This window comes from Sebastes fasciatus, chromosome 15 (assembly GCF_043250625.1).
Source record: "Sebastes fasciatus isolate fSebFas1 chromosome 15, fSebFas1.pri, whole genome shotgun sequence".
Taxonomy (NCBI): domain Eukaryota; kingdom Metazoa; phylum Chordata; class Actinopteri; order Perciformes; family Sebastidae; genus Sebastes; species Sebastes fasciatus.
In genome coordinates, this window is record NC_133809.1 from 3053171 (window position 1) to 3080267 (window position 27097).

Below are 27097 nucleotides of genomic sequence, written 5' to 3' on the forward strand. Positions count from 1 at the left end.
GTTTTGGTTTCAGGTTTGCCACAAACACACATGAGATTGTGAAGTCGGAAGAACGGAAGTGCCTTAAACCTGTATTCTTTCTAACAGCCAGCAGGGGACGACTCCTCTGGTTGCTAAAAGAAGTCTGTTTGTATAGAAGTCTTTGAGAAAATTAGCGAAAATTCTGCAGAATTAGGAGTTTGGAAAAATATCAGCTTTTGGATTGAAGGCCATAAATTTGTGAAGTTTAGAAATAGAGAGTTCAAAGAGCTTCATCAGCCCAAGGGTCATAAAACTTCCTCAAGCCAAAGACAAACAATTAAACCTTCAATTCAAGCAGAAGCACGCGAAAAATCATCAAAATTGCAGTTGCAGTGTTCTCATCTGACAGCAGCAGCTATAAAAAGGTAACTTTGCTCTCTTGCAAACTCTTTCGTTTCTCTCTCCGCACCCTGAAACAGGCAGATCTCAACATGCCTGACTTAAAATGCCAATTCAGCTCCTCCAAAATCCTGAGGGTAGTGGAGGAGGTTTCTAATGATTAGCCTGGTTTATCAGTCCATCAGCCTTTGATCATATCGTACTATGGCGGTTTGAGTGAATTGTGCCAAGGGGGGGCAGAGGTATACAGTCCGAGATGATGCTCTCCTTCACGGATGATGGGGTTTAACAAGAGAAAGAAGGAAGGCAGATTTAATGTTACAGAGGTGTTGCCTGACACAAACCAAAATCTGGGAGATGGAAGGTTTGGAGTCTGATGAAAGCGCGAGCGAGGCAAGACGAGAGCGTGGAGAGGAGGGAGAGAAAGCGTCAGACACATCACATGAAACCGATGCTGTGTGAGTAAAAAATTTGCCAGACGAGGCAAAGGCAGGAATACACAGATAAGTGTAATGTTTCACTTCGCGGAATTTTGGATGTGATGAACGTCAGAGAAGAAGACAAACCTTTGATGAGGAGTCAGGCTGCATTAAAGACGATTAGTGTCTTTAAGAGCGTCTCCTGAAACTCATCTCATACACCGACCATCAGGTTATTAACAGATCAGCATGTACACAGTTAAAAAGTATAATCTCCATGAGGATCTGACTGACAATGGGTTGATTTTGGCCTATGATTAAATGTTGGACATAGGGCTGGGTCAAGGGTCAGCGGCCTTTACTATCAAAAGAGACATTTTAGGCAAAAAAAATTAAATCTGTCTGGAGCCGCAAAACATTTGAGCATTGTGATGAAGGTAACACAGATTATAGTCTAAGTATATAGTATATAAGTATAATGCAGTGAGGGCCCAAGTTCAAATGTACTACGGAGTATTAGGGCCACATTGAGGGAAAAAACATCTGAGATTTCCAGAATAAAGTCATAATATTACGAGAAAAAAGTTGTAATATTACGAGAATGAAGTCATAACTTAACGAGAAAAAAAGTCAAAATATTACGAAAATAAAGTCGTAACTTTACAAGAAAAAAAGAAAATAACAAGTAAAATTACTACTTTATAATATTATGACTTTAATCTCATAATCTCAGATTTATTTTTTTTCCTCAACGTGGCCCTAATACTCCGTCATACCGTCGTATCATAGACCTACAACAATGATAAATAAAACTGAAAATGTAAACAAAGAACAGTTATTCATTTCCATTTTTAAAAAGCCACCGGCAGCCACTGTGGCTCCGGAGCCGCAGATTGCTGACCCATGGGCTGGGTGATATGGTTGAAATAATTAGCACAACATTAATAAGTATATTTTCCGAAACGATGCGCAAATGTATGCAAAACCAGCTATAACATGTTTAAACTCAGAGAAAGGTGAGACAACGGGACTCTGAGTACTAACATGTAAAAGGTCCCACATAAGGCCTCCAGGCTGCCGCGGTAGACTACCAGACGTCTTCCCTTCAAAATGAATCCCCCGCCGTAGTCGCGGAACGTTACAGCAATTTAAACCCGTAACAAAGTCCTGCATCACTTTTAAGTTTTAAGGCATATTCTGTTTTTAGCAAAGGAATATTAAATATTTTCAATCCATCTTTTCTGTGGTTGGTGCAGTTTCCTATACAGCAACTTGCTTGGCTCCGCTAGACACGCTGCGCTTTCTGTCCCCGAGCTGCGAGCGCATCTCTGTGATGATAGAAACCTGTCTACTGCACGATTATAAACCATCTTTAAAAGGCTTCATTGCTGTTCATCAGCTACAGTCATGATGAACTCTCGGTTTTGATCAAAAGATTGTCCGTATTATTAGTTTCCTTTTCAATAATGTTCTGATGACTTGAGCCCTGCTCACTTTGTTGGTTTTGTAAATGAGTTTAAATGGGGATTTGGCACATTTACAATCTGAGTGTCTTAAGTATGTGTGAAGGATTGTGGGATGGCACACCTTGGCCTCATGCTGCGTGATTTAGACAGTTCATCAAGCTGAATGACAGGCGCGCACAATATGTGCTGACTCATGTTGAAAGGTTGCAGTTTTAAGTATCAGAAGAAGACAGACGCTGGCTGGCTGGTGACGACAAAGTCAAAGAAACAGAAAGTGGTGGAGCCACAGTACCAGTTCAGAGGGGGGGGAGAGGGGGTTGGATGCAGGGTTCAGGTTTCTGAAAGGGCGCCGCGCCGCACTCGCGGTTGACGTGCTCACTCATAATGAGAGCTGATTTGGGACTTAATCACGCATTAAGCCTTATTGTTGCACCTCCGGCCAACTGATGACACAGTGGTCCGTCCATCACGCTGTCTCAACCTAAACGCCCCGGGGCTCGACCTCACAGCGTGCAAATGGCATGACGTAAGGTCCGGCTCGCCCCGTGTCATGTCTGTCTGTCTGTGTGTGTGTGTGTGTGTGTGTGTGTGTGTGTGTGTGCGCGTGTGTGTGTGTGTGTGTGTGTGTGTGTTGGACAGGCTAACAGAGAGGCGAGTGAAAGGTCAGAAAGTCAGTGAGTAGATCTGGTTCACACCGCTTAAAGTCAGATATACACAATATATCAGATATGATTATTTTCATTATTGTACTTATACTGTAAGTAGTAGTACTTTTGTGTATCTTCTTTCATTGATATCATTTCAATGTATTTTTTTATATTTTAAAAATAAAAGGGAATACATACACATATTTGATAAAATTGATTTAAAAAAGTGTATTTCATTTTAATGTTTTAATAGTTCTATCCAAATAGAAATAAAAAATATTAACATCTGTGTGTACGTCTACATTATTCAATTTAATTTGTATATTTTTCCATACTACACAAACATTTTGACTATTATCATTATCAGTTCATGAAATATATGCATCTATTTTCTGTCAATAAATATAATGATGGTATACTGTACATACATATATATATATATATATATTGTGGATATTATATTATAAGGATAATGTATAAATATATATTTTTTAATTTTTTTAAATAAAAGTTATAAATATTATGATGAATGATATAATTTATAAAAAATATAATAGAAAAATGTACTGTAAAATATTGAATATATTTATTTCACTTCAATTTGCATCATATGATTAGGTTATGAATAATTATATATACTCAAAATATAGAATTTAATGATGTTTTTATACTATCGCTATATATATAATATATATAATCTATGTCTCTATAGAATGTGCTATTTTAAATATATACAAGTAGTACTTTAACTATGTTCTATATTTTCTATAAAAATAAAATGATTATTATTGTATATTTTAATTATTGTCATTATTAGTAGTAGTATGTATATTTCTTTTAATTAAAACTATTTTGTTCCATATATAGTGATATAAATACATACAATTTATGAAATCTTAGGTGTAAAAATATTTTAAAATGTATTTAATTTGAACTAGTGTTGAATAATTCTATTTAAATATAGTATACTCAATATAGTACTTGTTTATATTTGTTTCTTGTTTATATATACAGTTGTTATTATTTGTGTTTTTTGATGTCTGTATGTGTATGAAAAGTTAATTTGTATATATTTTACACTAAATATACTAGTGTATATTTATATATATATATATATATTCAAACATATATTTTGTAAAATCTTAAAATCTTGTAAAAATATGTAACTTGTGCTTCAAATACTTTTGTTTAAATGACAGTATTTATTTAAAATACAGGCTTTCAATATTGGCGTCTGTAAGTGTGAGGGCAGACGCCACGCTGAGTTTTATGACCATCAACCGTAGCTGAACTTTTCCTTTCACCTTCAGGCGCTCTTTGTGTATAGCATTATAAAAACCTACCGACCCACATCATTTGACAAGTTAACAGTGTGCGGCACGCACAACTAAGTAAGCATATCAAGATAATGCGTTTTACAGTAACACAATAGGATCCACTTTCCCCTCCCTGTGAACGCGTCTCCACAGCTTTCATTATGTGTGAGCAGTAAAACGCAGACACGAAACAGATCCAGTCCATTGGTTGAGATGAATAGGTGGATGATGTTGGGAGTTACGGCGTTCCTCTCTGAGTTGAGGCTTGTCTATAAAATGTGTAGCCTTGGGTGGTGTTCATGTAAGCCAGGCGTGCCGCACAAAACTCTTTACGATTTCAAAAGGCAATGAAATGACTCAAACTATTCCACTGTATTCTATTCTGACTGAACACCCTGCGTCTTTTCATTCAGCCCTTTTCTCCTTTTTCTTACTGCGTACTCTGACAAATGTTTCGAGCTTCCTGTTTCAATGTTTGGATAAAATACAGTAGATGGTTATCAAGGTAAAATCATACTCAATGGAAAACTTCCTTTTAATCTGACAAATAGAGGTGTACTGGGATACTTATTTTCCATTTAGTATTTCCATTTTGTGGTACTTAATACCTCGACTTCACTACATTTTAGAAGGAAATATTTTTCTTTTTACTCCACTTGTTTGACAGCTATAGTTTCAAATTAAGATTTTATAAGAAAAACATAAGATTAGTTTAGAATTTATCATACATTGCGTTAGATTAAATCACCCAGACTGTATATAAAGTTAAGCAATAAACAGCTTATTCAGAGCTTTCAACTGTATCACACAGTCTTAATCAGCGGATGGAGTTTGCTCTGTTGCCATGGAGACGGATCTGTTGACATGCAAGCTCAGTGGCTGCTATGATTTCATGCAGAGCACTTTTTATATGGTGGCCCTGAGAGCTCAACAACGCCCTGCAAATTAAGAAAACACATGCAAATAGACAGCATTTAGAAAAAGTGTTGTAAATACAGAAACGCGCTGCAAGTAGCTCAAAACACAGGGGGAACTGTTTCCAGGGGACAATAAAAAGTGATGCACACGGCTGGGACACACTTAGGACAATGTTTGTTGGGTTTATGTTTAAATTATGATCACATGATTCAGATATTATTGCAGATATCTGTTGTTAACCTAGCGTTGCTTATTATTATGATATCTGAATAATGTGATCGTAATGATTGGATAGCCGACTAAACTATTTTTATCTCCGGGCGTAGCCGTTGAAAAAGTAATAATAATAATATGGGAACACTTACGTGCTGCGACGCCGTCGCTCTCGCTTTTGAACGCACCTTCCGTGCATATATTGACAACAATGAATATGAGAGTGCAAGAAATGCGACATGTGAACGGTCCCTGACACCACTGTCATACTGTGAAGCAGACAGTACAGCATGTTTATACAGTACAGCATGTATAGTGAAGTATGGATATACTGTACAGTACAGTACAGTATGTATAGTGAAGTATGGATATACTGTACAGTACAGTACAGTATGTATAGTGAAGTATGGATATACTGTACAGTACAGTACAGTATGTATAGTGAAGTATGGATATACTGTACAGTACAGTACAGTATGTATAGTGAAGTATGGATATACTGTACAGTACAGTACAGTATGTATAGTGCAGTAAATATAGTACAGTATTTATATACAGTATACTATGTATAGTGCAGTATGGATATACTGTACAGTACAGTATATATTTAGTACAGTATGTATATATAGTATGTATGGACAGTATGTAAAGGGTACAGTATATATACAGTACATACAGTGTAATATGTATAGTGCAGTATGTACACTATATACAGTACAGAATGTATAGCATGTATACAGTACAGTATGTGTATAAAGTACAGCATGTATAGTATGTACACAGTACAGTATGTATAGTATGTATACAGTACAGTACGTATAGTATGCATGCAGTACAGTATGTATATAGAGTAGAATATGAATGAAATGGTCAGTAAAAGGTTGCAGCGTGGGCTCATAGTATGTGTTGGTCTATTCTGTGCTCAGTGAATCCAGCAGATACCCACAGGACACATTAACATCAGCTATTCTGATGAGGAGCCCAACCCACTTCTTACCCTCCTAAATCACTGATTCACTCTCTCTGCACACACACACACACACACACACACAGACACACACGCAGTGGAAGTGCTCATTGTTTTGAGTCCTCCTCCACACTTTGAAGTGAAGGGGTCAAGCGGAGGCTCCCTCCTCGTCCCCGGGGAGAGGCCAACAGCACAAGATTCAGTGTCAGGAACATCTGGGAGAGCGCCGCTAAGCAGGGCTCACTTGGCAGGCGGTTGGTATTGGCACCGACAACCTTCCTACCGGGGGCCTTTCATCTCCGTTTGAACATGTGGACTCGGCCCTAACCCTGGGAGGAGTCGGAGGGCTCACCGCCAGCTGAGAGGCTGAGGCGTGGTCGCTCCGAGGAGGAATCCGGCTCTCCTGCTGTCCTCAGGAGCTCCACCGAGCATTCCTGCCTCCCTCCCCGTCTCCCTATGTGCAAGTTTCCCCCCTCACCTCCTCCTCCTGTCTCTATCTGCTCCAAACACATCACGTTGGTACATTAGGGTTCAACTCATATGAGGTTCTACTTCAAAGTTTGACTCCTGTCAGTGTCGCAAATCATCTGCCAACTTCAGAAACCTGAACAGATTCAATTCTTTCAGCAGCTCCAGCAGGTTGACTGAAAATGATTAACTGTATTAATAGAGCTACATGGAGCCCAGCAGGTATCGGGTAGACATTGGTTCATAATCTGAGTGAATAAAGTAGTAATTTGTGCTCTTGAAATCCTGTACAGGGATGCACAAATTAACAGAGCAGAACAGAATCAATCAAATTTCTCAGACCAAAAATCAAAGCTGTACTGTGATTGTCCGTTTGGCTGTGCTGCATTACGCACACAGATGGAACTACTGCAGCGACGACTACACAAGGAAGAGTTGAAACGTGTCAGAAGCAGTAAAACTGTCTGAGAAAAAGACAGTCGAGGGAGAATGAATGTGATGACTGTCAGGTTGAGGGAATGCATTCAATCATTTGTGGGTTCCACTTGGCTTGCCGCGGTAGTCAGTGTTACCAGAATTACAGTGTTCGGGCATACATGATTACATTACCTACCCACCCCAACCGTCGTTTACATTTTCTTTTGCCAATTTTTTTTAAATTTACTTGAAACTTGCAGCAGTTGTTAATGGAAACATAACGAGAGCAGCAGCCTGTGTGTTTATTATTAGGAGATGTGGACACTGAGCTGGATACAGGGACTCACAGGGACTCACAGAGACTCACAGAGACTCACAGGGACTCACAGAGACTCACAGGGACTCACAGGGATCCACAGAGACTCACAGGGACCCACAGAGACTCACAGAGACTCACAGGGACTCACAGAGACTCACAGAGACTCACAGGGACTCACAGGGACTCACAGAGACTCACAGGGACTCACAGGGACTCACAGAGACTCACAGGGACTCACAGAGACTCACAGAGACTCACAGAGACTCACAGGGACTCACAGAGACTCACAGGGACTCACAGGGACCCACAGGGACTCACAGGGACCCACAGGTACCTGGTCCAGCAGCAGTGGTTTTGTGGCAGTATTTCATCATCACTGGAGTGTGTGAGACTAAAGCACGCTGCTGGTGATCTGGTGAAAACAGGTGTTTGTGTGTGTGTGTGTGTGTGTGGACGGAGAACGGAGAAGCAGGAGGCTGGGGGAAAGTTATTGAGCCTCTCCGCTTCATTATATCTGGGTCATTGTGTTTAGAAGCTGAGCGGCGCCAGAGCAGCAGGTCGGGGAATACCTCGGATACCCCGACGAGGCCAGCACTGCTCGGATACCCAGAATATTGACATTAAAGGTTTGTTGCTGCTGGGCTTGGATCAGGACTGCCCAAAGTCATAAGATTAGATTTGGCCCGCAAGCGGAAAAAAATTAAGAATGAATTAAAAATAAGAATAATATAAATCACTGTTTTGTTTTTCGTGAGGTAAAAATGCTCTTTAAATATGTATGATCCCTAATTATTCATTATTTTCATAATCTGAACACGGGGAGCAGAGTGACACTTTGCGCAGGAAGTCAGTTTGGTGCAAGTGAGGTAAGAAAAAAATGGATAGGCAAAGACAGCGGCACACGGACAAAAGGCATTTCAATTAAGGAAACTCGGGATACTAGAACCCATTTTGCATCTTAATAATAAAATAAAATGCATCAGGTGTTTGCTTTTGGCCCGTAGTCCACCATTAAGTTTCAGTTTTGGCCCTCCAAGGGAAAAGGTTTGGGCACCCCTAACTCAGATCCATCCATCCATAACAGAGTCGTTGCTCTTCTTACCTGAAACCAGGCGGCTCCACTGCTCCTGAAAGCCTGGTGACGGCGGCATGGCAGCCATCCATCTTCTCAGCAGATTATCTGCCACAGTGAGTCGTCTCTGTGGATGCAGAAGATGGGAGTTACCTTCAGTTAAACATCAAGCTAAACGTTCATTGTGTCACCGTGGAGACCGCTTTGTGTTGGTCGCTCAAATGATCCAAGAGGACGAGCATCAAATGGACCGCGAAACTGTGATGTCCTGTCATGAAGCTTTAGTGTTGTCCGAGCACGCTGTTGGATTCAGGATGGTCGGCCATCCAGGCGACAGGAAACTTAATGGGACAGATCCTAACGTTAAACATTCCTCTGTCTTGCTACGCTGTGTTGTAAACTGTAACATCATCTAGACATGAAGATGTATTATTATTTAATGCACCTTTGGTATGAAATTGGTGGATTTACCGACTGTATGTAGAGAAACATTACGAGAGAAAATTCAGACAAAGTAATCAACTATAAAAGACAAAGATTGCAGCAGTCGGTCCTCAATACATTCACCAGTTTAGTGAAGTTTTGTTATCAATTAGTCAATATTAATGGATTTAACCAAGCCGACAGCATTAGATTTAGACATTTTGCAGAACACGAGGTTAGCTAAACGTAATACTGCACCTCAGATTTAGAACTACACTCATCCTCTGGAGATATGAGGGGGAAAAACTAAACCAAAGTTTCCAAATGTGGCAGCCATTTAACACCAACAATGTGACCATGAAACTCCACCACAAACTCACCAACGTCCACCAGCAGCTTCCTCCACAGCTCAGGTATTCACTGGACCGCTCTGCGATGTTCCTCACACATTTATATTTGCTAAAATATCACTAAATAAACCACTTCCTGAATCTTCTAATGCCTGCTGCTCATTGACTAACCTGATGCCGTGTGGCCTGAGGACAGCCAATGAATGACTGTCTGATGAGCTAAATGCTGCATTCAAATGTATTGTTGACAGTTTTCCATGGCTGAAGTTGTGAGAACTCTTTTAGAAGACAACACAAATACACATTCCCTTGTTCCTTTTTAAAAGACATCCCAATGTCATGTTTAAATGGTAAATGGACTTGCATTTCTAGTCTTCTGACCACTCAAAGCGCTTTACACTACATGTCAGTATTCACCCATTCACACACACATTCATACACTGATGGCAGAGGCTACTAAGGTGCCAACTTTGCCCATCAAGATCTAATCTAAATATTCATTCACACACCGATGGCTATGCCTTCGGGAGCAATTTAGGGTTAAGCGTCTTCCTCAAGGAAACGTCGACATGTGACCCGGAGCAGCTGGGGATCGAACCACCGACCTTCTGATTGGTGGACAATCTGCTCTATCCTCTGAGCCAAAGCCACCCGAACGTTTAGGAATCAAAACTAGAGCTGCAACAATTAATCAATTACTTGTCAACTATTGAATTAATCACCAACTATTTTGATAATCGATTAATTAGTTTGAGTAATTTTTTAATGGAAAAAAGTAAAAAAATTCTCTGATTGCAGCTTCTTAAATGTGAAGATTTTCTGTTTTCTTTCCTCCTGTATGACAGTAAACTGAATATCTTTGAGTTGTGGACAAAACAAGACGTTTGAGGACGTCATCTTGGGCTTTGGGAAACGCTTATCCACGTTTTTCACCATTTTTTACCCATTTGACCCATCCACCACCCCGAGTAACGCAACGGGTGGGTTTACATCGGAGTTAGTTGAAAGCCGGGTTCATCACATACTGTTGCTAAAGGATGCCTCCGTGCGTCGGTTTCCGATGCTGAGGGGCACTTACCAAACGGCGGTGACGAGTAGGGAGTTACAACACGTTGCCCCTTCTGCTTTCTATTTTGCAAAGGCACCATCGCTGCATCCTGGGCTTAGCGCCGCTCAAGACAACTATGATTGGTTTAAAGAAATACAAACAAGCCAGAGTGCTTATTGTCCTCTACCAGAATGATAATGTGTGGAGCCGGAGCTTTCTTTGTGGAGATAGGTGTGGCTATGCGAGACTATAGATGGCCCAACATGGACAAGAAGACCTTAAAGTGCTTTGAATAAATGGGCATCTGAACATCTACAATCCTGTGTCAACTGGGTTAACTTTATCTGCTGATGAAGATCATTTGATATCATTGTAAGCTCCAGAGCAGCTACTAAATGGACCTTTAAGTGAGGTTATTTTGTCAACAGCTATTTTAAATGAGCCACAGCTCCACACACCGTGAAGCCCAACATGGAAAAAGTAACCATTGTGGACGAACAGCCTTCACTATAACCAGCTCCTGTAGGAATCTGGTGTCAGCTTACATGCTGCATTGTAGGATGACACGCGATCCTAACGCCACCACTGGCCCGTCCTCCCTCTACTACACCATCATCATCTACTCCTTCTCCTTCATTGTACTTCTCTCCAAGTAGGTCAGCGACCGTGCACTGTGCGTGCGTGCGTGTGACCCGAGCGCCGCGCCATCCAGGATTCCAGACACGTTTCCCATTCTTCCCAAAACAACTGCCGGGTTAATGAACACACAGCACGGCACATAACGTCCCACCAAGCATTATGGATATCCAGCACAGCTGCTGGAAGGCTTTCAAGCAGAGCGGGTTTAATGTTAATCATTTCCCACAGTGTCATTAAAGGGGCAGATGGAGGCGCGCTAAGGACTCACCTCATTGGTCCGGCGCTAAATGAGGCTGGAGGCAGAGAGGTGGCTGATTGGCTACCTAGAGTCCGTCCAGGGTGTGAAGACTTCATTTTCAAACGGATGAATTTCCATCTTAGAAAAACAAACAGAATGCACACATTGTTCGAAAATACTTGATGTACAATAAAGCAATCTAATCGTTGTCGTGCTTGTACTTTACAATGTATTTCTTATGCAAAAATCTGATCAGTGTAATGTTAAAAAGTAGAGCTGCAACGATTAATCGATTCGTTGTCAACTATTAAATTAATCAGCAACTCTTTTGATAATTGATTAATCAGTTTGAGTCATCTTTTAAGAAAATAAAAGTTCAGATTCTTCTAATTCCAGCTTCTTAAATGTGAATATTTTCTGGTTTCTTCCCTCCTCTATGATAGTAAATAATAATATCTTTGAGTTGTGGACAAAACGAGAGATTAGAGGACTTCATCTTGGGCTTTGGGAAACAGACGTTTTAAAGACCAAACAACTAATCGATTAATCGAGGAAATAATTGACAGATATAAAACTACTCGGTTATGTTTAGGCAACAACACTACTTGGTTGTGTTTAGTAAAAACATCATGGTTTGGCTTAAAATAAGTATGTTTGTTACGTTATTTAATGAGGCTAAATGCGAGATTGGGAGCATTTAAACATGGCGACGGCTGAGCTGGTGGCTAGTAGCTATTTTGGCGGGTAGCGAGCCGCGGTGAAATGTTGCGATCGTCATTTCCGGTCAGTGCGCCGCAGAGTATTCGATTTGAGACGACCCTACCCCGATGAAATTTACGCACTACTCAAGTGAGTACAGAGTGCACAAAGTGCACTACATTGAAGTGTACTTCAGGAAGTACGTGGTTTGGAACACACTCTTGAATTCTCATAAACCGTCGTTTTGGTCACATATGAGGTTGGCACAGGTTACCATGGTTACACGTCTCCAACCGGTCAAGGAGGCTCTCAGGAAGTGACGACGTAAATTACTGCTCAGTGCGTCGGAGAGATACATACTACGATTTATTCACACAAAAGTATGTTGAACGATAGTACACATATTTAGGGTGTAGTGCATAGTATGCAATTTTGGACGAAGTCTAAAAGCGACTACCGGACGCCAGTAAAACATCTAAAAAGTGCTAAACAAAAGTAAAACAAAGTTATTTCTATTCAATTGTCATATTCGACCAAAATGGCCTGCGTTGAACAATAAAATATTATAAATATGAGTTTTCAGTCCAAAATGGCGGCGGCGGACTTTCATCTCTCTGCTTCTGTACTCTTTGGTGAAATCTTGACAGGCATAGCAACAGTAACTAAGGGGGGCGGGGCTTAGTGAGCGCTCAGTTATAATGCAAAACCTTTTGCCTCGAAAATGTGAACATAAGAAAAAAGGACAAAACAAGATAAACTTTGGTATAAAATACTTTAATAAATAATAGGATTGTTCTAAGAACAAACAAACAAAAAAATTCCACTAACAAACCAAGACTTACCAAATTTTGTACAAAATAATTACAATGTTCTGCACATTCAGCCCCTCCTGTGGGACTCACGCCACGTAAGATTTACTGACAGAATATGAATTTGGGGTTTTACATGATTTGCATCATTGACAAAAACATAAAATATTGAAAACATAATAGTGACGATATTTGACTCTTTTTTAGTGTTCACTACCGCTGTGGAGGTGATGCTAAGCGTCTCTCTCGTCTCCTGTGTGTTCTTAGTGCAGAAACAGACTCTTTACATAACTGGACAACAAGCACAACATCATCAACAACAACACAACTTGTTCCCTTCATTAGACCAGAATAGATACACGAGGAAGAGAGGCGGGGCCAAACATGTAGGATTCACACCATTCAATCCACACACCTTTAGATTCGTCTATGATGGGGCTTCAGGAGGGGGGATGGGGCGCAGCACAAGAAGGGTTTTCATACTCACTAAACACCCTGCTGCCCCGCGTGGCATCTCCACTGTCAACACACTGTAAAACAGTGAAGTACGAGCAGGCTTAAGAGAGAGAGAGAGACCGGCAGCAGTGCTTTCTACGTTGTGTGGACCCTGTGACCCGTGAGTGTGTAGTGAAAATAGAAATTAGATGCATCAGCGCCGGTTTAACACCCGACTCTGATGCAGCATATTTTGTGACATTTGGAGTCCCTAATTAAGATGCAAGTAATGGATTAGGCATCTTGCAGCAGAGCTCTTCAGAACGTTTGATCTGGTGGTCTCTAAAATTTAGAAGGGGTTAGAAAATTACGTTGTAAAATCACATCCAAAATCTGTTTAATTTGCAATCTGATGCACCAATACTTCCCACAAGTAGCTGACTTCATGCTGGGAGTATTAAATAAGTGAACGAGGGAGTCATTTTGGACTCAGCTTAAGTCATTTTCCCAGCCAATTCACCAGGGAAAACGTTGAAATTGTACGTTTCTGCAAGCGTGATTACGAGGCTGATATTCAACGTATCCTGTGGTTTGCAGAAACGTACAATGCCAACATGTTTTTCTAGCGACTGGGTTGCATTTTTCATGATACAACTGGACAAAAAAGTGCAGCAATACACTCGTCTGGTTTCTTTAATTCCTGCAATGTTCAACCTGCAGCATTATTTCAAAGTAAAAGTGGATCTGTGAAGGGTTCAGGCAAAATAAACGATTGATGTCTCACTTCTCCAGACGTTTTTGGAGAAAGATTTGTAGCTTTCTCCATTTACAAATATCTGTTACACAAAAGGAAAATGTCTGATGCTCTGTTGCTTCAGATGCTAACAGGGTGTTTTTAATATTTAAATACGTACGTACATAGGACGTGAAACAACAGCATGAAATGTGGAAAAAAGCAGAAACAGTATTTGCCAAATAATTGTCAGTGGACTGAACTAAAGCATTTAAAACCTGTCTTACTAAAAAAAAGAAAGAGCATTGAAATCAACGACATTTAGATTGCTGAATCTAAAGATTAGATGATTTGAATCTGTGGGTGGAGAGGGGCTCCCGAAACATAATTTGCAAAACTGGGATACTTGAACCATTTAATCACAATTAAATGGTTTTAGAAAGTCATAAGACGTCCCGGTTTGTAGGTGCAGAAGGGCTGTTTGAAATAATCTGAACTCACAGAAACCTAATGTGTTCTCACTAAGAGCGGAGCAAACTTTTTGTGCAGCGCGAGATAACTTCTGTTGTGATTTGACGCTATACAAAAATAAATTGATTTGATTTGATTTGATTACATACAAAGCCAATGCAAAGAGGCATTCGTGGGAGTTGAAATATTTCAAATCGAGCGAGAAATGTGCGTGTCGCCGTGTCACCCAGAGCTACGACAGTACATCATATCTGTACAGAGACCGGACCAGACTCTGTGTATAAACCACAGACTGCCTAGAGTAGAAACAACAACATCGCTGCCGTATTTATGGCTTTATGTTGAGTGTTGATGGAGCAGCTGCATAGCCTGGCACTGATCCCTCCAGACTCCATTCAGAAAGAAAGCATTTTAAGAGTTGTTTGCTTGTCGTCTTGCAAACAGACCTGACAAAGCATGAATTCAGACTTTTTACAAATCAACATCATTATGCGGTTATTTCGGCATCCTATTGGTCTGTTTATTGCAATTAAATCACAGCGCAATCTGTTTATTTTGGATTCATACTGCATCAGCGACGGGTGGCTTGCAAGATACAGTCAGTGCAATGGAGCTGTATGTGAATACAGCTCGCCGCCGGGGGACGTTATGAACCCAGACACGACGGCGTTTGGTTGCCTGACATATCTGAGACTTCCACAACATGTACAAAGCAGCAACGGTGTTTATGTCTTCCATGGTTGATGGAGGAAAGAAAAGTTGTTGGTATCTATGGAGACAAGCTCCTTCTCCTCTCCGGTGCGTCTAGCGCGAATGAACTCAATGTGCGAGTAAAACAAGGCGAAAATTAGCTTCGCTCTTTGTGTGAACACAGCATTAGAGTTAAACAGCTGTTATAGAAAAGTGAATCTTGAGAGGAAATCTGTTTCTTAGGGGAACAAAAAGAAGTTTCCAATGAAATGAACCGTTGGAAAGAGATCCTAACAACCTCTCCAAACTCTGTATTTGTGTTCTTAACAGCTGTAACGAATAATCACAACACATAAAGACAAACAATCATAATCTGTTTTTCTTTTTAAAACCAATGCTCATGATTCAGTGGGACCTTGGACACAGTCCGAACATCTGTATAAAACCTGTCATAAGTGTCGACAGACACTAACAAACGGAATGACATCATTTAAAAAACAAAAAAAACAACAACCACAAAAACTTTAGAATAACTATGGTACAAAGCATCACTTAAGTTACTAAATTCAAATATACACAGCCATTTCTTTCATATTTACATATGTACAACGCAAAGAAAATAACCTTTAATGTGGCATGAAGAGTTGTTACTAGGACATCTTTCCCTTTATATGTGTTTCAATTCTGCATAAACTCTATAGGAGGAGAGAAAAGGAGAAAACAACGAGGGCTGAAGGCACTTTTCTACCAAACAAATACTGAAAAGAATCCCCATGTGGACTCGCAGGAAGCAGTGACATCATTATTTAAAAAGGATATAAGTAAGAACCTTTAACACAAAAATGGAAAAGATGTTTATGAATGTAAACAAAACATGCCATACAGTGGATTCTCTGTGCCAACTTTAGAGGACTTAAATGGATATAAAATCTTTTTTTTTTTGTTTGTTTGTTTTGTTTTGTTTTATAAAAAGACATGATATCAAGACGGAGTAGAAAAGGCCCGCAGGTTTGGGCTAAGGCAGACAGGAAACAGTGGAAATAATGTTAACAGCTGCCAGCCGATGACGTCCAGTTAGATCTCCGAGGACAAAAGAGGAAAAAAGGGGATTCGTTCTGATGAAAAGAGTTTGAAACAGAAAAAATAAAAATCAGGAGCGGTGAAAATAAAATTCTTCTTGATTCCAACAGTGTGACGAGAAAACCAGAAATCCAGAAGCTGTGATGTTTATTTTCCTTTTTTTTTTGTTTTTCTGTATTTTTTTGTAGTTTTTTTGGTAAAAGAATCCTCCGTGCTGCAGACAAGTTAAATAAGGTGAAACAAAATAATAGAAAATTAAAGCATCTGTAATCTTCACTTTTGGTGCTTTTAAGAGTTGAAAAGTCGTTGAAGACATCGCAGTTTTTTCTCTGTGACTCAGGAAGGATGCGTCGTCCTCCTCCTCCTCCTCCTGTGCTCATACATAGTGGTCTTTAATGTCCTCGGTGAGCTTGGCGGCGTTCAGGTTTTTACACCGGTTGTCTTTGGGGCTGTACGCCGTCCGGTGCGGCGCCTTGACGGGACCGCTGCGCGACGTGCAGATGACCCCTCCCTTACCCATCACCCCCCTGTCCTGCGGCGCCACCGCTATGGAGCACTTCTGCGGCGGACACTTCTCCGCGATGCCCAGCGCCCTCTCCTCGTCTTCCTCCTGCTCCCCCTCCTGCTCCCCTTCCTCCTCGCCCTCGGCCCCGTCGCACGTCCTGTCGGAGGGGCCCATCAGTTTCTTGCATTCGTACTGAATGTCTTTATCGCGGTTGTCCTTGAGGGCGTTGCTCCGCAGCGGCTCCAGCTGGTTGTTGACCGTGGTGTCCTCGGATCGGGCCGCTCTCTCGCGCTCTTTCTTCCTCTTGCGGGTCCACCAGACGCAGACGACGATGCAGAAGATCCAGAGGACGCCGAAGACGACACACAGCACCGGGACCAGGTAACCTGAAGGAGGGAGTCGGAGGACATGTTAGAAGGACATTTATTATTATTTCTGTGTAAGAAAATAAAGAGCACTTGACTCTGTTTTGCTTGAACTTGCCCCATTCACACACTGAAACTAGAAAAAGCACACAGTCAGAAATGAGCACAGAAAATATCAGGCTGATGGGTCCAGTAGTATGCGAGCTTTACCGTGGACAGACAGACGTGTAAAAGTAATAATGATAATACCTATATGTATATATATTTTTTCAAACATAAATGGACAATCAGTGAATCATTTACCTACAGTATATAACACATAATGAGGGACATGCAACTCACCGACAGGCGGCGGCTCCACCTGCGTCTCCACTTTGACCTCCACCACGGCCAGCATGACGGTGCTGTTGTGGCGTTTGGAGAGGGCGCCGATGATGGTGCTGGCCGCCTTCTGGATCTGGCCGCGATCGCTGTCCTTGGACCGCCCGTCCTGCTCAAAGGACTGCACACAGATGGAGGACAGACAGGAATGAAGTTGTTTTGCATTAAACGCTGCATTCCACATGTTGAAGAAAAAGGACCAGCTTGAGGCCACATTTGAGATTTGGAGAAATGGTCATGTGGATTTGGAGGTTTTGTTGCATTAGAGAGGTTTCTGAGAGGATCCAGTAACATAAGGAAATAAGTTCCTGCTCTGGACTGCATTGTTTGTTTTAAGGAGCTTTTGAGCATCTGAGAGCTCCCTAAAACCACTCTCTAAAACGGTCTGCAATCATTTAAAGAAAAGTCGATTTGTAGGTAATGAATGAAACATGCAAAAGCTCTGAGTTAAGTGAAGGAACTGGCAGATTCAATGAGTACAGTAGAGAAAGAAAATAAAGCCCAAATGGTCAGAGAGTTGCTGGAGGCCACGCAGAGAGAGAAAAACACACATTCATCCGTCAGAATAAAAGAGATTCTCCTCCTAACATCTGGCAGGCTGCGGACTCCCCCCCCCTGCTGAGACCGCAGAGGGTGGAGTTAATTGCCTAATAAGGTGCTGAGGGGGGGCAGAGGGGGATTAGCTGTGTGCTGTGCAGTTCAATTAGGACAAACAATAGAGAACAGGCCAGCTGTGCTCGGCCGGGGACAAACACTCCTCTTTTCTTCTGCTCGGCTCATTCACACACTTCTAGCCCCGCCCACAACGTGACTGACGGACCACATCACAGCGACGCCAGGACGAGTACCCAACCTCAGTACTGAGGACTGTGTCCGAGTATCCACAATGATCATCTAATCTATCGTCAATCGCAAATCAATCACACGTTTTTTATCTGTTCAAAATGTACCTTGAAGGGAGATTTGTCAAGTATTTAATACTCTTATCAACATGGGAGTGGGCAAATATGCTGCTTTATGTAAATGTATGTATATATTTATTATTGTAAATCAATAAACAACACAAAACAATAACAGATATTGATCCAGAAACCCTCACAGGTACTGCATTTAGCATAAAGAAATATGCTCAAATCATAACATGGCAAACTGCAGCCCAACAGGCAACAACAGCTGTCAGTGGGTCAGTGTGCTGACTTGACTATGACTTGCCCAAAACTGCATGTGATTATCATAAAGTGGGCATGTCTGTAAAGGGGAGACTCGTGGGTACCCATAAAACCCATTTTCATTCACATATCTGGAGGTCAGAGGTCAAGGGACACCTTTGAAAATGTCCGTGCCAGTTTTTCCCCACCAAAATTTAGCGTAAGTTTGGAGCGTTTTTAACCTCCTTCATGACCAGCTAGTATGACATGGTTAGTACTGATGGACTCATTAGGTTTTGCAACTTACTGCAACACCAAGACTGTCCGATTGACTATAGCGTCTTGCCTCTCTCTATGACAGCAGGCTATTTGGTCGGACGACACTGGCTTCAAGTATACCGATGAAAAACATCTAACTGGGCTCTCGAGGCTTCACTGACAGCATGTCTGACTGTCGCTTCCAAATATTTTTCTAGAACTACTTGAAGATCTGTTGATTTTCCTCCCAACACACTCCACGCAGCCTCAACAAGTCGAGATAAAGCAGCAACGCCGAGCGCTGCTCCTTGTTTCCCACACACTCACTGAAACATATTGAACCACTTGTTTCTCGCTCAGGTTGGAGGCCTCGCAGCGGAGCGTTTCAGGCGTTTACAAACACGCCGAGAGGCTTTGGAAGAGAACAAATCGACGCGAGCCGCCGCGAAGGCTCGCCGGGATTATAAAGATTTCACCCACACTTGGAAATGAGCGCTGACATTTTGCTGCAACACGAATCGGCAGCGAGTGGGAGTGAGTTGTTTTTAATATAAAAGCCTTGTTGTGGGGTTTGGGTGGATGTCAGGTTGGCCACTCCTTTTCCTGTATCTGTCGCTCAAAACGGGCCTGAAAACATCAGAGGAGCGAGAACTAATCCCCTCCATTAAAAGCTTAGAGCCCCGAAGTGACTGATTTCCACCGAGTCTGGGTGGCCGAGAGAGACGGAGAAGAAGGAGGGAAGACAGAGAGAGAAAGAGGAGGAGAGGGGTAGAAAAGACAGCAACAAAGAAAGAGAAAAGAAAGCAAATGAATGCAGGAGGAGGTGAAAGAGAAGGAAAGAAGAGGGAGAGCAGAGATCAGCAAGGTGTCCCAACAGAAACGCTAAATCTCATCCAGATGTTGTTAAAAGCTTCAAACGCCTCTCCCCCCGTCTGTCTTTTCTCTTTCTTGTTTCTGTTTCTTTTCCTTTTTTTTCAAACAAAGAGAGGAAGAGACAGAAAATAGAACAAGTTCAGATTTTACTGGACTCCTCTGGAAACCATCCAGTGTGATTTAACAAAGTGGGAGAAGAAGAAAGAGGGAAAGTTGAGAGAAGGCAGCAGCTTCTAAACCTGGAGATGTGTGTTACTCTGTCAACAAGTATTTATATATCAACCTCATTAATGTACAGTATTAATGGTTGATCATTTCAGGTGTGCTACCTTTCAGGTTTATCTCTAAATGTAGTGGTCTAGATAATCTGGCTAAACTTGTGTTTCTTGACACGTTAGACTTGTAGCAACATTTCTGTGTTGCCGTCATCTCAGCAATTAACCGATCCAAAGTGTTTCCCATGTGACCTGATGTAGGTTTCTGCATGATGACGCTGCTGCATATTCAGTTTTCTAGTCAGTGTATAACATTACATACAGTAACTTAGATGGCGGTCGGCATGCCGAGTACCGGCAGGAAGCTAAGCAACGTACTGCTGTGGACGCCACGTCAGTTCTGATCCGAAAGTCACACAATAACACAAACTAACTAACTGATCGATGCAGCGGTCGACCAGCTACCCTGTGTTCTGAGAGGTGAAGTTACTGTTTTTTTTAATGGAGTCTGGTGGCTTTGAAGACAATCAATGTGTGTGTGGGCAGCAGAAATGTGTGTGTGTGTGTGTGTGTGTGTGTGTGTGTGTGTGTGTGTGTGTGTGTGTGTGTGTAATAATCACCATGGCGACCTCCACGGCGTCACTATTGGAGTAGGACAGGTCGCAGAGGATGAGCAGCGCTCGCTCCTCGGCCAGCGTCTGAGTCACGGGGAGGTACCTCAGCTCGGAGCAGATGTTCTCTACAGTGGTGCCCTGACACACACACACACACACAGATAAGACAGATTAGTATCTGCACTGCTGGCGAGGAACAATCAGCTTCTAATTCCTCTTAACTCTGTTTCAGATGCAGGCAATCAGAGCCCAGCGGGGGGGGGGGAGACTGTGGCTCAGATCTCAGATCAGTATCTCGTCAGAGGAACGGAGTCATTTCCATTCATAAAACTGGATTCAGACCCGCCACAGGGGGTCAGCTAAGGTTTCATGATACAGTAGTAAACAACAGAAAACACCAGAGAAGATTTAAGCTCCATTGAGGACGGAGAACGTCGGCCTCTTAAACCGGAGCTTTATGGACGTCATCTCTCACTGCAGTTAACGAGACAATATTTAAAATATGAAGACATGATGCTTTGTGGTTTTAATAGTCTGTATCACAGCAAGACTTTAAATGCAGCTCTGTTGTGAGACATTTCATCAGCTCTGATAGAGCAGCTGTGAGTTCTCACTGAGAGAAACATCTGAAATAAGCCTGAAGAGATAGCTGAAAACCACCAACAAGCCTTCGATCCAATTATCAAGTCATTCTTCATCCTTGTTGATGCGTCATGTCATAACAACACATTTGAAATCATTTTCCTCTCCCACCCTGGATTGTTAACATTCGATAATTGCTGGATGTTTAACAGTCCAGGGTCGGTAGAAAAAATTACTTCAAATGTCTTGAATCTGAAACCGCTCGTCTCGTTCTTCACCGAGTCCAGATGAGTCAGTTTCTGAGTTGTCTCATGATATAAATCCTCACATCGTCCAGCCCTAACATGCATCGTGTAACTTCCTTGTGAAGGCATTGATGTTTGGAGGCTGAGAAAAAACAAATCCATGGAGGGAGTTTTTATCAGATTTGGACTTCTTCTTTGTTGATGAAAAATAAAAACTTTGTGGGAGAAAAGCTGACAGCGGTAACATCAGTCAGGACTAAAGGATGGTTTATACTTCTGCATTGACGCGTAGCCTTCCCTGTAGCCTGACATGCACCTCCCGAAAAATGTAGACGACGCAGACCGCAGCAGCTGTGATTGGTCCGCTTGGTAGCATCACATTTCTTCCCACGCAAAATCACCCTCCTTCTGCGTCAATCGGTTCAACCAGGGTCTGAATTGAACTGTTTTCACTTCCTGCCACTCTGGAAGACCAATATTTTTTTTTGTCTGAAACTCAGAAATTTGATCTGCCACTTTTAAAAACATTACGATTATTTAAATATTTGCTTTGATTAAAAAAATCTTGGCAAGCTGCTTAGTTATGAAGTTAGGAAGTTAAGTTAAGTTAGGTCATAATTCTCTCTCTATTATATATTTCATATTGTTGTGAAAACATCTCCTAACAACTGGATTTATTAAATTTTCTCACCAAAAACTCAATTTTACGAGATTACATTTGAACACATCGTGATAACGTTGTAATTCACCTTCACCCAATAGTCCTTTTTCCTGAGCCGACTTTGAACGTCTCATAATAATAACTTAATGGCACCTCCGCTAACATTAGTAGCTTTGTTATTTAACTCTCCTCCTGCTGATTTCAACACAGGTTTGTTCTTCACAGTGTCGCATTATCAGGGAAAAATAGGGTGTATCCCCTCAGGTTTAGTAGCGCCATGCTGTTGAGTGTTTTTTTTTTCCACCACCATGGCTACGGCCCCAAACAAACTGAAACATGATACAGCGTACATATGTGTCATTGTGCATGAGTAACTGTCAGAAAGCATCAAAGAGGAATCAATAGTCATGGAGGCATGAGATGCCAAGAACTCAGATAACTAGGAACCGGTTCTCTATTCCCATCACTAGCGTTTTCCCTGCCTGCCAAAGTGGCAGGTGTCCTGATGATTTCACCCGCCACCGCCAACAATTTACCCGCATTTGGCAGGTGCTAATTTCAGACTCTGGGTTCAACGGTCGTCTCCTCCGACGTCTTCTCTCTTTTCTGCGTTGGCAGTAATTTCAGTAAAAGTAACTGTTGTTCAACATTTATATGATCAGCTCAGTTTCAGTCGCCATTGTTTGAAGTACACGAAGAACACAGCGGCGTAGAGACGCCAACGCCAGCGAGCGTTTTGGCAGAGCGACGCAGACACAACAGCTCACGAGTAGAGCCTACGTACAGCTATAAATCAGTCTAAAGTTTAGTTGAAGCTCGAGCCCACGTCTTCACTGTTTCCATTAATTGTTTTGTGAATAAAATGTTGAAAAGTTAAAATTGTCCTTCTTAAAATGACTTAAGTCCACAAATAAACATATTAAAAGCTACTATTTTATATCACCTCTATAACTTCACTACGTTATCTAAAAAGTTCCTCACCTGCGGCACTTTGTCCTTCTTGAAGATGAGCGTGATGCGAGCGCAGCTGTTGTCAAGGTAACCGCTGTTGGGCTCACACTGGGTGTGCAGGGGCGTCGGGGGATCGGGCGTCGAACACACACCCCACTGGTGGCACGGCGGCGAGAAGCAGGTGAGGAACTGATGCTCCACGCACTCGTGGCCTCCGGGGCACGACGGAGGGTTGACGTCTGGAGGAGGCAGAGCCTTCGGGAGGAGGCAGGGCCGCCGACCACACCGCACCTGGAAGAACACGGCGGTCAGTCATTTCACTCACAGAACTGGATGACCAACAGGTTATTATAAAAACAGCGTCTTTACTGCGAGCCTGACCTTGGAGCAGTGAACGTATCCGTTGACACAATGGCAGGCGTTACACTCCTCCTCCCACCGGCTGCCGTGAGGAAACTGCAGGCCGGCGTGACGACACGGCTTCCCGAGTCCGATGACTGGAGAGAATATAGGAGAGGACAGAAGGAAGTAGTCAATATTCTTTATTTAAAGGGTAACTTACTGGACCAATTAGTCACTTAGACACAAAAACAAGGGAAAATAGGGTCCAGGTTGAAAAATACCTTAGTTACCCTTTAACCGATGTACTGCAGGAAATCCACCAACCCTAATAAAGATATATTTACGGTACTCACACTCCTGACAGCGAGCTCCAGCGTGTCCCGGAGGACAGACGCAGCGGTAGCCATTGATCTCATCCATGCAGGTTGAACCTTCGGCGCAAGGAGACGACTGACACTCGTCTATGTCTGGAAGAGAAACCACAGAGCTGTTATTTTAAACACGTGCACGGAGAATATTAACATCCAGGTAACAACTATGATCTCTTATTGAGTTTGGTGACACTTATTAATAATCAGAGCTGCAGGACCTTTTCAGTGTCTTAACTTTTACGTTTCACACAGGTCTTATAGCGTTGTTGGTCTCTCCTTTAAGTCTTTCTCTTTCTGCAGCTTAACTTTAGCTGAGAGAAGCTTTGAGAGGTTTCAACGTTATATTCAAACATCTTCAATGACTGATGGAATCCAGAGGATCGCTCTCAGCACAATGGCTTTATAGCAGGTTGGTTTGAAACGCTTCAATTGGATAACACTCTGGTTCTGAAAGGGCTTTTCTGAGGAGATTTCTCCCAGAAGGCCGCGGGAGAGCGCACCGACCCGTCTGACGGAGCCTCCCGCTCTGACCTCGGCTCAGAGGCAGAGGGGAGAGGTTAAGACTGTCTTCCTAAAAGGCTTCCTAATCTGTCGCCCTGAAACAATCGGCTCACGCTCCCCCCCGCCGCGACCTTTCACCTCTGACCCCCCCCGGCCCCGGCTGACCCCTCCACACACCACAACCCCCCCCTCCAGTTCCCAGGGACTCACTGATGCGGCAGTCCGGTCCGGCGAATCCAGGAGCGCATTCGCAGCGGAACCAGTTCACACCGTCGACGCAGATGCCGCCGTTGTAGCTGCAGGAAAAGAAACAGGAAGAAACACGTGAAGTCACTGCTGCTGCAGACCAGAAACCCCCCAAAACAAACTGAACCCTTATGAACATTCAACACTGTAGTGGGCTCAGTTTTAAAGCTAGAGTGAAGATACTGGTATCATATGAAACTAAAAAACCTAAGGAATCCATCGGTACCAACCATGTCATACTACCTTGTCATGAAGGAGATTAAATAACGCTCCAAACTTACGCTAAATTTTGGCGAGGAAAAAACTGTCATGGCCATTTTCAAAGGGGTCCCTTGACCTCTGACCTCCAGATATGTGAATGTAAATGGGTTCTATGGGTACCCACGAGTCTCCCCTTTACAGACATGCCCACTTTATGATAATCACATGCAGTTTGGGGCAAGTCATAGTCAAGTCAGCACACTGACACACTGACAGCTGTTGTTGCCTGTTGGGCTGCAGTTTGCCATGTTATGATTTGAGCATATTGTTTTATGCTAAATGCAGTACCTGTGAGGGTTTCTGGACAAAATCTTTCATTGTTTTGTGTTGTTCATTGATTTACAATAATAAATATATACATGCATTTACATAAAGCAGCATATTTGTCCACTCCATGTTGTTAAGAGTATTAAATACCTGACAAATCTCTCTTTAAGGTACATTTAGAACAGATAAAAAATGTGCGATTAATCGTGATTAACTATTTGAATCGATTGACAGCTCTAGTTACCTCACTTTCTAAGAATTTCCTAAAAAGGAGTTCATATGAAACTGGTTATTCCCCAGGAAGTTTCAATGTCACAATTAGATTCACCAATATAACTTCTCTTTTCTCTAGAACTATGATCTAATAAAAGAGTCACTTATCATCCGTTTTGAATCTTTCTCCATTTCACTACGACGACTCCAGCATTACATCATGTCAAGAAAACTTGACCAGTTTGTAGTAAATTATTAGGAAAGTGAAGAAGATAAAGTATTTCCAGCGGTTCCTGCTGATGACTGTAACAGGTAAGGTTAGAACTCACTACAGAAACAGCTCCACTACTATAAGACCATATTAACCCACTGAGGTCAGAGACAACAAACTCTCAGACTTTTGATTTTCCCGCAGAGTTTCCAGAGACTCTGAGAGTGTCGGCAGGCTTGAGGCTGATCCCAGATCAATGTTCAGACTTCATATGTAAATCCCTGCTGACCACATACTGAGCCCCCCCAACACCTCCACCCCTCTCAGCTACCCCCCCAGGTCGAGGCTGCTGAATGGTGAGAGGGGCGTCTCTCTCTTCACACTCTCCTGACCCCCTTCTCCTCCCAAAACCAGATCCACCACTAATCCACCTGTCAGTCATGGTAGAGGAGATTGAGGAGGGTGAGGAGGGTGAGGAGGGGAGGACGCTTTTGTCCTGGGTAGCTTCTCTGATACAGAGAAGCTGTCAGGAGTCCCTGATGTTTCCTACAATTGTGTGATTTTTACTGTTCAAAATGTACCTTAAAGGGAGATTTGTCAAGTATTTAATACTCTTATCAGCATGGGAGTGGGTAAATATGCTGCTTTATGTAAATATATGTATAATTTTATTATTGCAAATCAATTAGCAACACAAAACAATGACAGATATTGTCCAGAAACCCTCACAGGTACTGCATTTAGCATAAAACAATATGCTCAAATCAGAACATGGCAAACTGCAGCCCAACAGGCAACAACAGCTGTCAGTGTGTCAGTGTGCTGACTTGACTATGACTTGCCCCAAACTGCATGTGATTATCATAAAGTGGGCATGTCTGTAAAGGGGAGACTCGTGGGTACCCATAGAACCCATTTACATTCACATATCTGGAGGTCAGAGGTCAAGGGACCCCTTTGAAAATGGTCATGACAGTTTTTCCTCGCCAAACTTTTGTGCAAGTTTGGAGCGTTATTTAGCCTCCTTCACAACAAGCTAGTATGACATGGTTGGTACCAATGGATTCCTTAGGTTTTCTAGTTTCATATGATACCAGTATCTTTGTTATTGTGTTAATGTGTTAAAGAAATGTGTGGCTTTATTATCATGTTAACTTTGACAGCTCTGGTAAAAATGTCTTGTTTTGTTCGACTAACAGCCCAAAACCCCAAAAGATTTAAATAAATCAGAGAAAAGCAGCAAATCCTCACGCAACCTCGCATTCTCAATCTTAAAAGTGAAAATCTCGGATGCATAACATCAGTTTTGCAGGATGAGAGCAAAGTGTGAGAGTCGCTGTAGCTGCTACCAACACTCTGTTTCATATCCTCAGGTCGAAACGATGCAGCTCAGCTTGTTGGAATCCATCCAGAGTGACTCACAAAAGATTCAAAAGTCAAACCGGGCCGATGTTTCTACGTTAATAACAGCGAGGGCGAGGATCAAAGGTGCCGCACCCAGCCATGATAAATGCTTTAATATAGGGCTGCAGTTCAGACCACCTCGGAGGGATCAACTCCCAGAGATCAAGTGAGGTGAAGTTTAATTTACAATCAGACAACAAGAGGAGAATTATTCATATTCAACACCAAAACAGGCGATGAACTGTGTGTGCATGTACAGAATAGAGATGAAGATATCATCCAACTG

The 27097-nt window shown here is 42.2% G+C and overlaps 1 protein-coding gene and 1 long non-coding RNA gene across 3 annotated transcripts in view; both read right to left on the reverse strand.

Moving 5' to 3' along the window:
* Positions 1-9503, reverse strand: part of LOC141783615 (uncharacterized) — a 78348-nt gene extending 68845 nt beyond the window's left edge. The window contains exons 1-2 of the long non-coding RNA XR_012597315.1: positions 9386-9503; positions 8613-8709 (exon numbers count right to left, since the gene is read on the reverse strand). This is a non-coding gene — a long non-coding RNA (uncharacterized LOC141783615). The remainder of the gene's footprint in view (positions 1-8612; positions 8710-9385) is intronic.
* A 3234-nt stretch (positions 9504-12737) lies between these two features.
* Positions 12738-27097, reverse strand: part of LOC141782958 (protein jagged-2-like) — a 66461-nt gene continuing 52101 nt past the window's right edge. For both annotated transcript variants that reach the window (XM_074659799.1, XM_074659800.1), the window contains 7 exons: positions 24420-24505; positions 23691-23804; positions 23377-23492; positions 23026-23286; positions 20563-20694; positions 17410-17569; positions 12738-17088 (listed from right to left, as the gene is read on the reverse strand). In XM_074659799.1, coding sequence (XP_074515900.1) covers positions 16574-17088; positions 17410-17569; positions 20563-20694; positions 23026-23286; positions 23377-23492; positions 23691-23804; positions 24420-24505 — 1384 coding nt within the window. In that variant the 3' untranslated portion in view covers positions 12738-16573. The remainder of the gene's footprint in view (positions 17089-17409; positions 17570-20562; positions 20695-23025; positions 23287-23376; positions 23493-23690; positions 23805-24419; positions 24506-27097) is intronic.